Genomic DNA, 14,967 nt, shown 5'->3' on the forward strand with positions numbered 1-14,967 from the left:
ACTCTGGGTACAAATTGGACTGAAAACGCTTTCATTGCACCATTGTGGGAGATCATTCAAGGTATCTGTTTGAAAAATGTTGTAGATATTAAAGACACATATAATGGGAACTGAACAAAGGACAACTTCACAAATACAATTATAGACACAGCTGTCAAAGCCAGCTTATTTTAGAGAGAACGTACTGTATCCACTGAAAGCTCTCCAACTACGCACAAAGAGACTGAATAAGAAAAACAGGAAATGAATTGTTAATGGACTGTGGAAAAGCAAGTGGAAGTCATGACGCTACTAACCTTTTCCTGAACACAGATTAATTTGATTCAAAAATAACAAAAGGAAACACTAAAAAAAAAGAGAAAAGTGTTGAGAAAAAAGTGTTAAAAAAGGTAAACTACACTGTCACACCGATTCAAAAGCTGTTACAGCGGATATGAATAAATAGCGCCAACATCGTAATCCTCAAGACTTTATCCGTCTCAAAGACACAAATGTGTGTTGATATCATGTGGGCTGTGCACAGTCTGGATCTCACAGATTTAAATATGGGCAATTTGGAGATGTTTGGGAAACAAAGATTGGGAAACAACTGCTTCATAACCACGTCAGTGGGGAGAATCATAAACAATCTACAAAGCAGGATCAGGTTAAGTGTTACGAACGACCGATCCACACTACAATCTGCAAATATCCTGAAATGGCTCAAATGATCACAAAACACCTTGAAATGTTTTTATAATTGTACAATATATTTAACCGTGGTGTCCGAAGCTATGCATGTGCGTTTGGGAGTATAATTGAGGCGTCAGCCAATGCATGGAAGTGTGTGAGATAAAGAATTTAAGCCAATTCTAAGGTACCTTCAGGGTGAGGGGGTTAACATGTATTTTTATTATGCATGTCCTGCTTAATGTAGTTTCATTGTTTGTGGCATTTTATTTTTGTTTCTCAAAAGGTGCAGAATACAGAATTCACATTGCCTCCACATGGCTCTCAACATGGCGGTGGCTGATCCGGTGGCTAGTAGCTAAAGATGCTAACAGCACACACGGTGTGACCGACGGCAACAGAGCTGACAGAGCCGGGGAGTGGGAACCGTAGGGTGGGCGCTGCGCTTCCACAGCGGTCGGTCGGGACGGTGTCATCGGTGGTAACCGTCGTGTAACCGAAGCTGTAAACCTCGGGGAAACACTGGATCAGTGAACCAATCAAAGTAATCTCTGCATGACCTTTCACATATCAAAGCTGTGTGTGTGTGTGTGTGTGTGTGTGTGTGTGTGTGTGTGTGTGTGTGTGTGTGTGTGTGCGTATGTGTCTTCTATCTCCGTCTACTGATCCACTGAGCAGTTTCTTATCTAAAAGTAGTTTTGGTCCATCAGCCTCAGAAGTAAATACCACGTGTTGCAAGTGCACAGCCTCAACGCACTGCATCACGTATATCTGCAAGTGTGTAACTTATGGCACACAACAATGCATTAATGTGTGAGTTTCTACATCATAATAGTTTATTTGAGTCAGGATTTAGAAAACACCACAGCACAGAGAGAGCACTGGTGAAAATTACAACTGACATCCTAATTGCATCACAGGACTCATCTCTGTACTTGTTTTGTTAGACCTTAGTGCTGATAGAGGACTCATCTCTGTACTGGTCTTGTTAGACCTTAGTGCTGATAAAGGACTCATCTCTGTACTGGTCTTGTTAGACCTTAGTGCTGATAAAGGACTCATCTCTGTACTGGTCTTGTTAGACCTTAGTGCTGATAAAGGACTCATCTTTGTATTGGTCTTGTTAGACCTTAGTGCTGCGTTCGACACCATTGACCACGACATCCTATTACAAAGACTAGATCAGTCGATTGGCATTTCAGGTACCGCACTAAGTTGGTTCAAATCCTATTTATCAGATCGATCTCAATTTGTATTTGGAAACGATGAAGCCTCGATGACCACCAACGTTAATCACGGAGTTCCACAAGGTTCTGTGCTTGGACCAATTTTATTTACCTTATATATGCTTCCTTTGGGCAACATTATCAGGAAACACTCCATAAACTTTCATTGTTATGCAGATGATACTCAATTATATCTATCGATCTAACCAGAAGAGACCAACCAGCTCGCTAAAATCCCAGCATGTCTTAAAGACAAACACTTGGATGACCTGCAACTTCCTGATGTTAAACTCAGACAAAACTGAAGTTATTTTACTCGGCCATAAACACCTCAGAGATCAATTATCTAATGATATAGTTTCTGTAGATGGCATTGCCCTGGCATCCAACACCACTGTAAAGAATCTAGGCGTTATCTTTGACCGAGACTTGTCCTTTAACTCCCACGTTAAGCAAATCTCAAGGACTGCATTTTTTTCATCTACGTAACATTTCAAAAATCAGACACATCTTGTCTCAAAAAGATGCAGAAAAACTGGTTCACACGTTTGTTACTTCTAGACTAGATTACTGCAACTCCTCTTTATCAGGCTGCTCTAATAAGTATCTTAAGTCCCTCCAGTTGATCCAGAATGCTGCAGCTTGTGTACTCACAAAAACTAAGAAAAGAGATCACATGACTCCTGTATTAGCTGCTCTGCACTGGCTCCCTGTAAAATCAAGAATCACATTTAAAATTCTTCTCCTCACCTACAAAGCCTTGATTGGTGATGCACCATCATATCTTAAGGAGCTTGTAGTACCATATCGCCCCACTAGAGAGCTGCGCTCACTAAATGCGGGGCTACTCGTGGTTCCTAGAGTCCTAAAAAGTAGGATGGGAGCCAGAACCTTCAGTTATCAAGCTCCTCTTTTATGGAACCAGCTTCCACTTTCAGTCCGGGAGGCAGACACAGTCACCTCATTCAAGAATAGATTTAAGACTTTCCTGTTTAATAGTCCTTATAGTTAGGGCTGCATCAGGTTTGCCCTGGTCCAGCCCCTTGATATGCTGCTATAGGCTTATAGGTTGCTGGGGGACGTATTAGGATACACTGTGCTCCCATCTCTAAGTTACATCAATAATGATAATAATAATAATAATAATAATAATAATAATAATAATAATAATAATAATAGAGACACAGGTCACCTTGCACTCCTTTTATTAAACCTGATAAATTCACTTCACTTCAATCCACGGTATTTAAATTCATTTAATTTCTGGCATGGAAAATATAACTTTTGGTGGGTGGTGCTGAAACAATTTATTGATTTGTGAACACTGATCACTTCAAATGTGAGGATTTTTCGCTTTCAACTCCTGCACATCATGAAAAATGTTGTATGTTTTTTTTTGGAGAAAATACTTTTTTTGAAATGTTACTGCATCACAAGGTAGGCATGTAGGGAAACCTCCCAGCATGCACCGGTACAAGTGACTTGCGAACATGCAGCGACTCCATTGTTGCTGCCGCTACAGCGACTTTTACATTGTGTTCCGCGAAGTCTCCATCATGTTTTTTTTAGGTTGCATCAAAAACTACTCGGCATGTCAGCAATAAAGTGTGACTGTGCGTGTCCCCATTGGTCAGACCCAACCACTTCCTCCACTCTGTCCTCCCTTCCTTCTCCTTCCATCTGTAGCCCTGCTCCCTCTCCTCAGAACAGATTAGACCAGTCTAAAAAGAGATTAAGATAGATATCCAGAAAATTCATTATCCACGGTTGGTAAATTACCTTTACTTGGCCGTGTGTGTGTGTGTGTGTGGATATGTAAGGCGCTTTACTCAGGCACAGCAGGAGGATAGCAGAGATGGCCCAAAGGGGCAAAGGGATGGGGGCGGTTGTTTTTATCTTTTTGTCCCTCCAGCAAAGCCAATTTTCTCACCGACTGAATGGGATTTCCTGAGGATAGTTTTCCATCGGCTTTGCTTAACGCGCTGCAACATGTGTGTGTGTGTGTGTGTGTGTGTGTGTGTGTGTGTGTGTGTATTTGTTTGTGTGCGTTTGGCTAAGCTTTCGGTGGTCAGAAGTACAGGTTGTTGTGCTGACCTGTGGAGCCAGAGGTCCGAGATGGGATTAGACTCCGGGTAGCTTTGTGTCGATGAGCTTACCCCCAACTGTGAGAGAGTGCGTTTGTATCGGAGCCAGGCATTGATAGAAAGTTGGTTAAATGGCTTCATATAGATGGACCCATCCATCACTATCAAATCCATCCAAATCATGAAATCATCATGTGTAACAGATGTAACAGTTATCCGTACGGACCCCTCCCCCCAACAGTTTGGCATGCATGTGAACTGCGGATTAATTAGTTTACCACGGCACGATATTATATGATATATTATAATAAAAACATGGAATCAGGAGATCGGAAATAATGCTTTCTAGTCGCCACAGTTAATGCCACACTGGGAACAACACAAATGTGTTCATGCTCCGTTCAGTAAAAAGGCGCGATATTGGGGGTGACAGAAAGTCTGTCCTGGAATACATTTCATATGGTTGTGCACACAAATAAATAGTTGTGTAACAAATGAAAAGAGAGAGAGAGTGGAAAGTGGGCGTCATGTCCGACTGTTGTTTTTTGGAATAAATTCATCATCATGTATATATTGTATAGTCCAATCGCATCTACATCTCGTTGACGGAGCCGGCACTCTAGAAGTCAACTTGCTCAACTTGCTGGGAAACCAGTGTGAAAATCTCGGTCTCATTATTTCCTGTCAGTCTTTTCAATTACATTCTCACTCCTACGATCAAATATTTAGACATCTCGGTCTGGGTTTCTGCTGCCTCCTGGGTTTTAACTGCATTGTTCACAAGGTAAAAAAAAAACTGAAGCAAAGGAGGGAAATCTCCCACAGATCCATCTGTCTACCGAGTTCCTTTGTAGTTCTTTTCAGGAACATGGGCGGACTGTAGCCAATCCCTACCCCACACTCTTGACAGTTCACCAGTCTATGAACATAGATTAGTGCTGTATGTGCAGCTTGAAGTCATCGGTTCATCATCGTTCAACAACTCTGGGAGGAAAACCCAAAACAGGAATCCTCAAGAACATGGGGAGGAACTATATGTTGTAGGGATACATTAAAAACCCTGTGTCCATGTTTCTGAACAAGAAACTTTTATGACAGTCATACACGATTCCACCATTTGGTGGATGCTTTTAGGTCTAAAGTAATCTTCAGCGCTGCGCACGGCTTGCATGCATTTTTAACATAACGGGTCTCGACGGAAATCAAACCCAAACCCTGTCTGTAAGTGCCTTGCTCCATCCGCCGAGAACACAAATATAATACACCGAGAACGAACGAAACATGCAGTTAAATGTCAAGGTATTCATCCAGTCCTATCCCCTTTTTACTGTTCTTCACTTCTATCCAGCGTCTGCACGGCGAAAGTCGGACGGAGTGAATGGAAGAGCCGTGGATGTGCGTGTATCACGAAAGATGGGTGTCTGATTGGACATCGCGGTCTCAGGGGGCGGTCTGTCACTGAGGGTTGCTCTTGGCTACCTCTTTGTTCATGCATGTGTGAGTCTGTTATCTTACGTGTGCTTGTGCGAAGACAGTTCAGGCTCTGGATTAAAAGGAGGCTGAACTGACTCAGGCTCCAATTAAGTCCAGCCGCATTCAGTATGAGCGTATGAACCGCGCAGGTGAAAAACATATTCCAGTACACTGAAAAGTAATAATAAAAATACTTTGAATGCTGGACGTCCGCTCCAAAGAAATAGGGTGCGCCATTCCACCTCTATTTCTGGCCCCAGAAAGTCTACATTGTCTAAATTATAGATTATGAATAAATAAATAAATAAAAAGGGTTCATGTGCAGTTTAAGGTCAAAAGTAAGAAATAAGACGACAGCATACATGATATAGATGGCGAGCCAGCCTGCTATTCCCCTGCAGCTTCCTGTCTCACCCAATCCTCATCTCGCAGAGTCATTCTCCCTCCCGTCAATGTAAAACATCACTTTCTCACGCCAGCCATCAACCCATTGTCATACACATTGTGTTCACTTCATGCTGTATTTTCTGTTATCTGAGCCACTGGCTGAGAGCGGGACCGCATTCCTCTTTCTTCATGCCTCTTAGATTATTCCCTCGCACGTCTCAACACAGCCTCCAGATGCGGTTTGGCATCTCCCGGCACATGTGCATTTGGACTCTGTGTTTTTTTCCTCTTTTTTTCTGTCTTTGTCTAATTACAGTGTGATGCATGGTAATTGAGGACAAATGAGGGCAACTGAGACTGAACACATTTCAACTGGTCAGACACCGCTTTCCCTCCTATAATTCCGACTTGTGCTCTTTGGTGGAGTTGCACACAGATAAGTATTTTTTGTTGAGTCACGGTCACTCATTAAGAGCATTCTTATGTTGTTCCAGAGGGGTGCTGGGTTTTTATCCATGCAGGAGAAAACCCATAGTTTGCTAAATCTTATTTTATTCATTACTCGTCGTTCATTCGCTCAGGGCGAACAGTTATGAATCACACTTTAACATTAAAGTGAAGAAAGTGCAGACACTACGCAAGTTGTTTTGACACGAAACATTCAATTGGTTCCCATCTTGCTTCACACTAGCGAACCTAACCTTTTAATTCGGGGGCCAACCCTCGAGGTGAAAGGTCATTCATGTGTACATCCCATGCACATGTTGTTGTTGCTAAATTTGACACAATGAAGCAAATCCGTCTGTTCCTTACTCTCATGAAATCCTAACAAAGTTAGCACCAGCACTTGTGGGAAAAGGAAGTAAAAGAGCGAGCAGATGCTGGAGTTACCACCCAGTCAGCCATATGGCGCAGCGAGATATCAAAACACTGAGTACATCCCGAGTCCCTGCTGGTTCTCAAACTTCCGAGCGAGAATTGTTTACCTGTCTGTCAGCCTGTCAGTCACAATCCGCCCCCTTGGTTTCTCTGCATTGATCTTTGCTCAGCTCTTGCTGCATTTAATGCTGGTTTGTTTTTTATGTTAAACTACACTCACTATGAATGCAAGCTATGGACTGGGAAATGCACATCATCATATAGTACAAACGCCTTGCTCGTAATGATTCTCATTGCGCGGTCGATACTTTATACACTCTGGTATCATGTTTCAACAAGCACACCAGAGGTCAGATCTACCCCATGAAAACAGCATCGGGACAAAAGGGAGTGTTGAAAAACCACACACAAGATCCTCTTAAGAACACTTTGATGTGCCTGGTTGGCACCTCATCAAAGTCTAATCACATCGGGCAGGCGCACTAGTGTCTTTTAATGACCCGGAAATCATTGGCAAAATAATTAGATCTGAGAGCTTCAAGGACCCCTTCAACTCCACTCAGAATCCATTTTTACCGGATTAGTAATCAGTAATTGTATGATTTTAATCACGAAGGCCAAGTATAACGGCGAAAGATGAATGCGTGCCTGGTTGTAGATCAAGAGTGTGCCGCGGTTCGTAAATACATAACTCGGGAAATACAATCTCAATGGAAACCAATCAATTAGCAGAAGGGATTGCGAAGTCGCGCACGGCGGTCAAGATCAGCCAATTCCTGTTCGTGCCACGGAAATCCACAGGACAACCAAAGAGTGCCAAGACAAATCAGTCAAGTGCAGATCTGTCCAGTGGTCGTGTGACAAGGAAAGCCAGTTTCTGTACCTCCAGACGAAAGCCAACCGTAATTACAAAGCGCGCCGCAGAGAGTGGCATCGTCCGCCAACGGCCATTCATTATCTAACTCGACAGCGGACCAGCAGTAAGTGGCAAAGTATCTGTTCACTGTATTATTTTATGCATATGTTATGTCATGATTGATAAATTCCTTCATTTCATCTTAAATGTATCATTTCATTAGTCGGAAAAGTCTCAGTTATCCGTATCACGAGGATGTTTTTGCATAAACTGGAATTAATGAGGTGCTGGCACATCAGATTTAAACACAATGTAATGATCATGTTGTCCCTGACCGTTCCTGTACTTGCGGTAGGCGAACAGAAGCAAGATCTGTTGTGATTTAAAGTGTTGACACCCTCAGCGGTAAAGTCACCAGCTGGAATAACATTTAAAAAAAGAAAAGCCTTTCTGTCAAAGCAGACAATGGGATCATTGATAACATCTGCAGTTCATGCTCCTAATTCGGTCCCCTCCTCAAACCCTTTATCTTTTTTATTCAGATTTAAAATCCTTGCAGCTGTGTCTGAATGAGTTCCATGAGACACCTGAGATTCGAGCCCCTGCTTTGGCTCTCCAGTGACCGGTCTTTCACTTTAATCTGGGTGGTTGTAAGGGATGAGGGGGCAGCTGGGATACTCATCCATGCCATCACCAGATTACTGTCAGAAAACTAAAGGAGATTGGGATTACTTTTCATCACCATCAAGTATCAGCATTGTTGTTTATTATAATCAATCCAGAAGTAAGGGTTTGGATGGAGGATGAAATCCTCCTCTTACAGTGAATTTTGAATGCATATCTTTCACAGCAAGGATCCGTTAATGCACAATCCCTTCATGAAGGAACATGACTTGAGGGTTTCGTTGTGTTTAAGGTGACTATACGTTTATGCGTTATTGCTTCCTGCCTTGATATCATCAAATCTTCCCTTTTTGTTCTCGCTCTGTCTCTCAAGCACTGGTCTTACTGGTTCCACTTCTGAACGAGGAAAACTCAAACATTCTGAAATAAATTTGGAGAATGGACTTCACTGATTTGTGTGTAGTTTACCTGTCGAAAACTACTTATACAAAACAGAATAAAATCAATAAATAATAACAATGGATATTGATCATATTGACGAGTTACCATTAATAATATTATTAGGGGATGAGCTTAAGTTTACATTTGTCACATTTTCACTCTCCAGTCCTCTTTTCTTTACAATTATGGCCTTTTTAATTTCCCTTTTTTAAAATTAATTCCCTTTCCCCCCCTTTTTTCTTAATCCCAAATGTATGTTTAACTTCCTAGCTGTATCATAAATCCACACCACACACTTATTCTTCAATTCCTTTCCACCGACAATCATCACCTTCCTCCATACTTCTTTCAGGTTTCCTTCTCTTCCCAGACAACTTCGTCCTTCCTACTTATTTTTCCGTCTTTGTCTCCCGCTGCCATCTTTCCCGTCTCTGTTCTTGCCTCCTTGAAGCGCTTATCTTTGATTAGTAAGGGAACTGGAAGCCTTTCATTTTATTCATCTCTCTGTACATCGTTTACCTCCCACCTTCCTGAGCGGATGAGGTTACATGCTGTGGTCGTTGAAAGCCTGGCTCTCTCGCCCTCTCGCTCCCTCTGCCAACTCCGAAATGCAGAGTTATATAATGCCTGACCAGTGTTCAATTAGTCCGTTTTATTATTTGAAAGAAATATCAGGCCCATAAATGTATCTGCAGTAGAGCTCCACTACGTGTAAGAGTTGTTTATCAGGAGTGTGCTTAAAGCCCTGGTTTCACATGTTGAACCTCAGCATGTGAAAGAAGTTGTTCATCTGAAAAACCCCAAAATGGATTTCACTGGTTTGACTAAGTGCGCACATTCAAATTGTGGTTCACCTGCCTTGGAATCAAGACAAGATTCAAGCAAACAAATAATAATAATAAGAATATTAATAATAATAACATGAATGAAGATGAGCAAACCGGTCTCGATTGAGACTTCATCACATGGCGAACAATGATCTCACAGATGAATCGCTCGAAGCAAAATGTGCTTCTTTTCTTTCTCTCTCGTCTTTATGTGAGAGTAAACTGGATTTATTCGGACTTTTCATACTTTTAGCCGGACAAAACCACCAACATTTTACAAACCAAATTAATCAATTAAACCTGAAAAGGATCAACAGGTTAATTGACAACGTAAATACTTTTTTAGTTGCAGCATTACTGCTAAATATATTTCAGGCACACTTAAAGTTTCGTTTAGGTTTGAAATGATTGTGGAGACACAAACATTTGAGTCGAAATGATTTGTGTCACATTGTGACTTTAAGTTACTGAAAATCATGACTGAATAATAGACTTAAGATAGATTTTCTGCCGTTAGATGTCGACAAAAGAGAAATAAAGTAGTGCGGCACAACTTTGAACTCGTTGACAATTCTCATTTTACAACTTTGCTTTAGTGAGTGTTCTTTCAATAATGACTACTGTTCCTGTTAGTGTTATTATCACCGTTGGCAGAATTAAGCCGCAGCCCCAACATGCAGCCTATGACAAATCAGAAATTCTCTGCGTGTCGGGAAATGCTCTTTGAGGTTGGTTTCGCTCCCAGTGTTAGCCCCGCCCCACACTCTCCCTGGTAATAAAGAAGCACTCAGCTTCTTCAACTTCTGGTTCGCTAACCGCCACGATGATGCTGTAGATTAGGACATCCTGTTTATCTGCGTATGCGTTTCAAAGATCAGATCGCAGCAGAAGCGTCGACAGCAGTGAAGATAAAAGTGAAGCGGAGCGAAATCCCTCTTGTGACAGTCGAAAAAAATGTAAATAAGACTCTGAACACCTTTACTGTTTTCAAAAGAATACTTTGCAGGTACCAGGTTTAAATTAAAAGACGGAAAGGAGAAAAGATATTGAGTGGATCTGAATGCAATACCCTGCTGATGTCACGTTCACAGCCTTTTGTCACTAAGTTGATTCACATATGCACTCGCACGTCGTGGCAGACTGGCACTCCGAGTAGACTGAGAAGACCCGCTGAATGTCTCTTTCCTGAATACAAGGCAAGCCTGGAAGGAATATTTCCACACTTCTTACACCCCAAGGCTGATGGAGTACCAACTTTCTTTTCCCTCTTACTTAAAAAAAAAGGAAATCTTTTAAAAGTGCAACATTGAATTAATGGCAGTTTTGAATATCCTTTGATTTATCCAAGATTGTGCAAGGACATTCCTGTGGAAAAAAAATAAAGAACCTGATACTCTATTGAGTTTTTTGTGTGCTTAGATTCAAATGCGCATCCAGTACATAATTCAAGAACTAAGAGGAACAAAATTTCAGGGCAGCCGTCTTCAACTACACAGTGTGTTCAACCCTAATTGGTATCGAACTCAAAGAGAGACAGACCCGCACTCAAAAGAGAACGTATCTTGGCACCCGCTAATGGAATACATGAATCTGCACGGGTTATAAAATATTAAAATATTACTAAAAGATGTCGACTACATAAAAGCACCCATTCGAGCAATCAATCTCCGCCACCCTTCCTACTCACGGGGCCTCGGTACGTTTCTTACCTCTTTCCCAGACAGGTAGTAGGCGGACAGCAGACCTCCAACGAACCGGATGTTCACCTCAAACACAGACACTTCTGCATTCTGCAGCGGGGAACAAAGACAAAACAAATATATATATATATATGAGAGGAGGAGCACTTACAGAAGCGGTGCCCATGAATACAAATGCATCCTCCTACAAAGTGTGCAACAGGAAAGCTCAGACTCGGTACAGAAATGTTCCTGGATCCTGTTTCACTTCAGCTGGGGTTAGATTGACGTGGGCTTTCCACAGTCACGACATAGAATCAACAGTGGGTCAACAGATGGCGATGTTGGTTGCTTCCATCACGATGGCCCTGACTGAAACATCTCCGTTAGAACGGTTTGATGGATTGCCATGAAATGTTGACTCCCAAATAAGGATTGGTAATCACAACGGTGACCCCATCGACTTTCCCTCCAAAAGTGTTGGCGTTCCCATGAGCCTCAGCTATACTTTGCGTTTTTGTGCTTATTAGCAACACACACTGAGGTGATGAACGCGGTAACATGCTAGTTGCTGGGACATCAGCATGCTAGATTTGTCCTTTCGACCATGTTGGCGTGCGGCCGTTAACATTTAGCTCCAAGCACCGCTGTGCCCAAACACGGCCCTCACAGAGCTACTAGCACAGCTGTAGATACTAAATTATAGTTATGGATGCATGTACAACATTTGGAGTTACTCTGTTTGGTTCATCAGCAGATTTGTTTTAAGAGTTGATACAAATAAGAAGTAAATGCTGATGGCAAGCACTCTTATTCCAATCTGTCAGCAGTAAAGGGCTTCACTTCCCCCAAAGTAAAAAGAAAAAAAAAATGAATCCTCGATACCAACCATTGCCTTAAATGGCAGTGATAAAGTGTGGCCCATCTAAAAATACAATGCCTCTGTTTCTAAACAGTTTTTGGCAGAGGGAATGGGACAAATAATGACTAAAAATGAAAGTTTGTAAAGCATTTGTCTCAGCAACAGAACAATGGAAGCCTCATCTCTCCCTTTCTCTGCGTCTTTATGAACAGATTCCTGAGTCAGATGAAGTTTTTTGTGCTTGACTGACAGCTCTCATAAGTCTCTGCTGTCGACCAGAGATAGGACAATAGAATCCGTCCTGCGGAAAAACAAATTATAAGCCAGACAAAATGTGTCCTGTCACCCCCCTCCTCCAGAAGTCTGGATGATTGATTGAGTAGTTGGACTGTGTTGCTAATTCTTCCTATTTAAATATTAATTATTTTCTCCACAACGTGCCGAAATGCAAAAGAACACAATTGTTTCACTCCGTCTAAATGAGGAGTGAAACCGAAACATTTCAGCTTCATTATTCAGTGCTTTCGAGCTGTTTTCCCCGCAGTCTCTGCTTGTAGCAGCCCATTAGCGCTTCAAACTGCCGGACAATGACCCTGCAGTCGCATGAGTCAGCAGTTGTGTGACGTTATCTCGTTCCTGCAAGGGGCCTCGACGAAGTTTCCTGATGTTGCAGCGTTATATCCATTAAAGGAAGCCCAGGAAACTGATTGAGCACAGCCTTTTCCTAACAGAGAGCTAATTAAGGGGCTACAGCAAGATGAATCGATGAGATAATCACCAGAGTAGACCTCTTTGGGTGAAAGTGTATCTTATGATCTATTTATTTAGAAAAAGGAGGGGGGGTCTACTTGTTAGGTGCCAACGGACAAACTGTATCTGCTGATCTTAGAGCTTCACAAAAAAAGACACAAGAAAAGCAACCTAAACATATATTTTTCTCCGAAGAGAAAATTCATGAGATTTCCTTTTTCTGAGACCCCCGCTCTTTGTAGCTTATGATCGCGAGTTGTGTTTCAGAGTGTTTGAGTTATGAGAGAGGGAGTCTCAGGGACGCTATAAACCCTGTGCACTTACTCTTTCCCTTTAAATAGATCTAAAAAGGTGTTGCGTAGCTGCTTGTGTAGGAATAAAATGGCATCGTGACCTGTATGGCTCCTGCAGTGGGACTCTTGAATGAGGTGTCGGGCTGCACTATCTTGTCAGGTTCGAGATCAGATGAAGGGCAAAACACTATTTCAGCCATTAACCCTAGAAGAGCAGAGAGTAATGCTGAAGTCATGCAAGCTACGCTTTTGATAAGTAACTAGGGGTGTGCAGGTTAACTGATGCGTATCAGAAAGCCAAAGAAGTCTGAGATCACAGTAATGCCGACGGCTCAGCCGGCACAAGGGTAGTGACCCAAACTGGGCCCAACTCCTCCTGGTTACTGAAGCCATGTTCCATTTAAAATGGGCTCTGAATCGCATCATCACAAATTCGTCAATAACCATTTTTGTATCGGATGTAGATACAAATTCCGAGTCATAACAAAACCATTTATTCTTTGATGATCAAAATAATAAAAGCTGTAATGGCCAGACAGCTGGATTAAACTCCCCTTGGCTCATGCGGAAAGTGCCGGATCGATCCAATTTAATTCCCAAATTTATCTTAAAAAGAGACTTTTGTGCCTCAATGGTTTCACAATTAACTTTTTTGGCCAGCAGCTCTTTCTTTCCTCCGCTCCTCTTTAATTCCTGTGAGAACCAATCAGTATGTGGTGCGCAGGTTCGTTTTGCATTACAAATGTACAAACCATCTTTAGCCCACAGTTCAGCAGGAGAAAATGTTCACACAGCAGTTATGAACAGCACACACGTTTGGCGAAGCTATTTCTTCCACTGGCTACTGCTGTCATTAAACTGTATGTTGGCATGCTAGTGCGAGTGTGTGTGTGTGTGTGTGTGTGTGTGTGTGTGTGTGTGTGTGTGTGTGTGTTTACTGACAATTCAAAGCCATCAAACCGTGTGCTCTTTTGCTTTGGGACTGTTGTATTGATGTAAACATGTTTCGTAAAGATATCTGTATTCCCTCTGTTCTCCATCTGTTACTCTCTGTTACTGTTGGCAAAGTGTCCAGAGACAAACACTCCTGGCTACTGTCACCACTTCTGTATTCATAAGTCTCAAACAATCCCCTTTGTTAGTGAATGAACCTTTGTCCTTTACTGTCACATTTTTTTGTGTGTTTTTCTTCTTTCTTTTTTTCATCCCTCTTTTCTTTGTCTCCAAATCACTTTAAAAGGCCCCTTCAACCTCCAGGGCAATGGCGGCATTTACAACTATTAAATCTTTTCTGAGAATGTTTAAAGATTTACTTTCCTGGATCATTTCATTCGAGCCACAACAGTTTATAGTTGTTCATAAGACATAACATCAGTTTTGTGATTCCAGGACGATTCCAGGACGATTGTCACGCTGTCAGACGAGATAGTCTGTTTTTGTTTGTTTGAAATCTTTCAGATAAACCTCCCAAGTAAGTATGGAGGAATGTCTAAAACAATTTTCATTAAAAAATAATTACCGTTTCTTTACGGGCACACAAAAAATTATTCTTGAGCGATTTAAATCGTCCTTTCCCAGGGTGGTTTCACAACAACTGCCTGGCCAATAAAAAGCACTTATCCTAAAGCATATGCAGAAAGTGAGGAGCATCAAAGGTAGCTTCAAGGCTCAGCAGTATGCCACTGAAGCAAATGAACAGAGCGGAGGAGAAAACACTGGGCCTCCTGCTGTGACCATGCTGTTTGAGTGACGGGACGACTGCTGCTAAATACTGTCAGTGAGGCAGGAATGGATTATGCACAGGGGATTGCAGAGGTGTCTCCACATGTGAATGGGTTTTGCATACAGTACAGTAAGGAGGATTAAAGGTACAATACTGGGCGACTATGGGTCAGTGGTTAGCATGCCCGTCTTTCA

At 42.0% G+C, this 14,967-nt stretch overlaps 1 protein-coding gene across 2 annotated transcripts in view; it reads right to left on the reverse strand.

Moving 5' to 3' along the window:
* The window catches only part of man1a1 (mannosidase, alpha, class 1A, member 1), a 109,912-nt gene that overhangs the window by 45,697 nt on the left and 49,248 nt on the right, over nt 1–14,967 (reverse strand). For both annotated transcript variants that reach the window (XR_004609014.1, XM_034527143.1), the window contains exon 4: nt 11,176–11,256. Coding sequence is in view for 1 of the 2 variants with exons in the window: in XM_034527143.1 (XP_034383034.1) it covers nt 11,176–11,256 (81 nt within the window). In the remaining variant the exon portion in view is untranslated. The remainder of the gene's footprint in view (nt 1–11,175; nt 11,257–14,967) is intronic.

The sequence above is a fragment of the Cyclopterus lumpus genome, chromosome 24, assembly GCF_009769545.1.
Source record: "Cyclopterus lumpus isolate fCycLum1 chromosome 24, fCycLum1.pri, whole genome shotgun sequence".
Taxonomy (NCBI): Eukaryota; Metazoa; Chordata; class Actinopteri; order Perciformes; family Cyclopteridae; genus Cyclopterus; species Cyclopterus lumpus.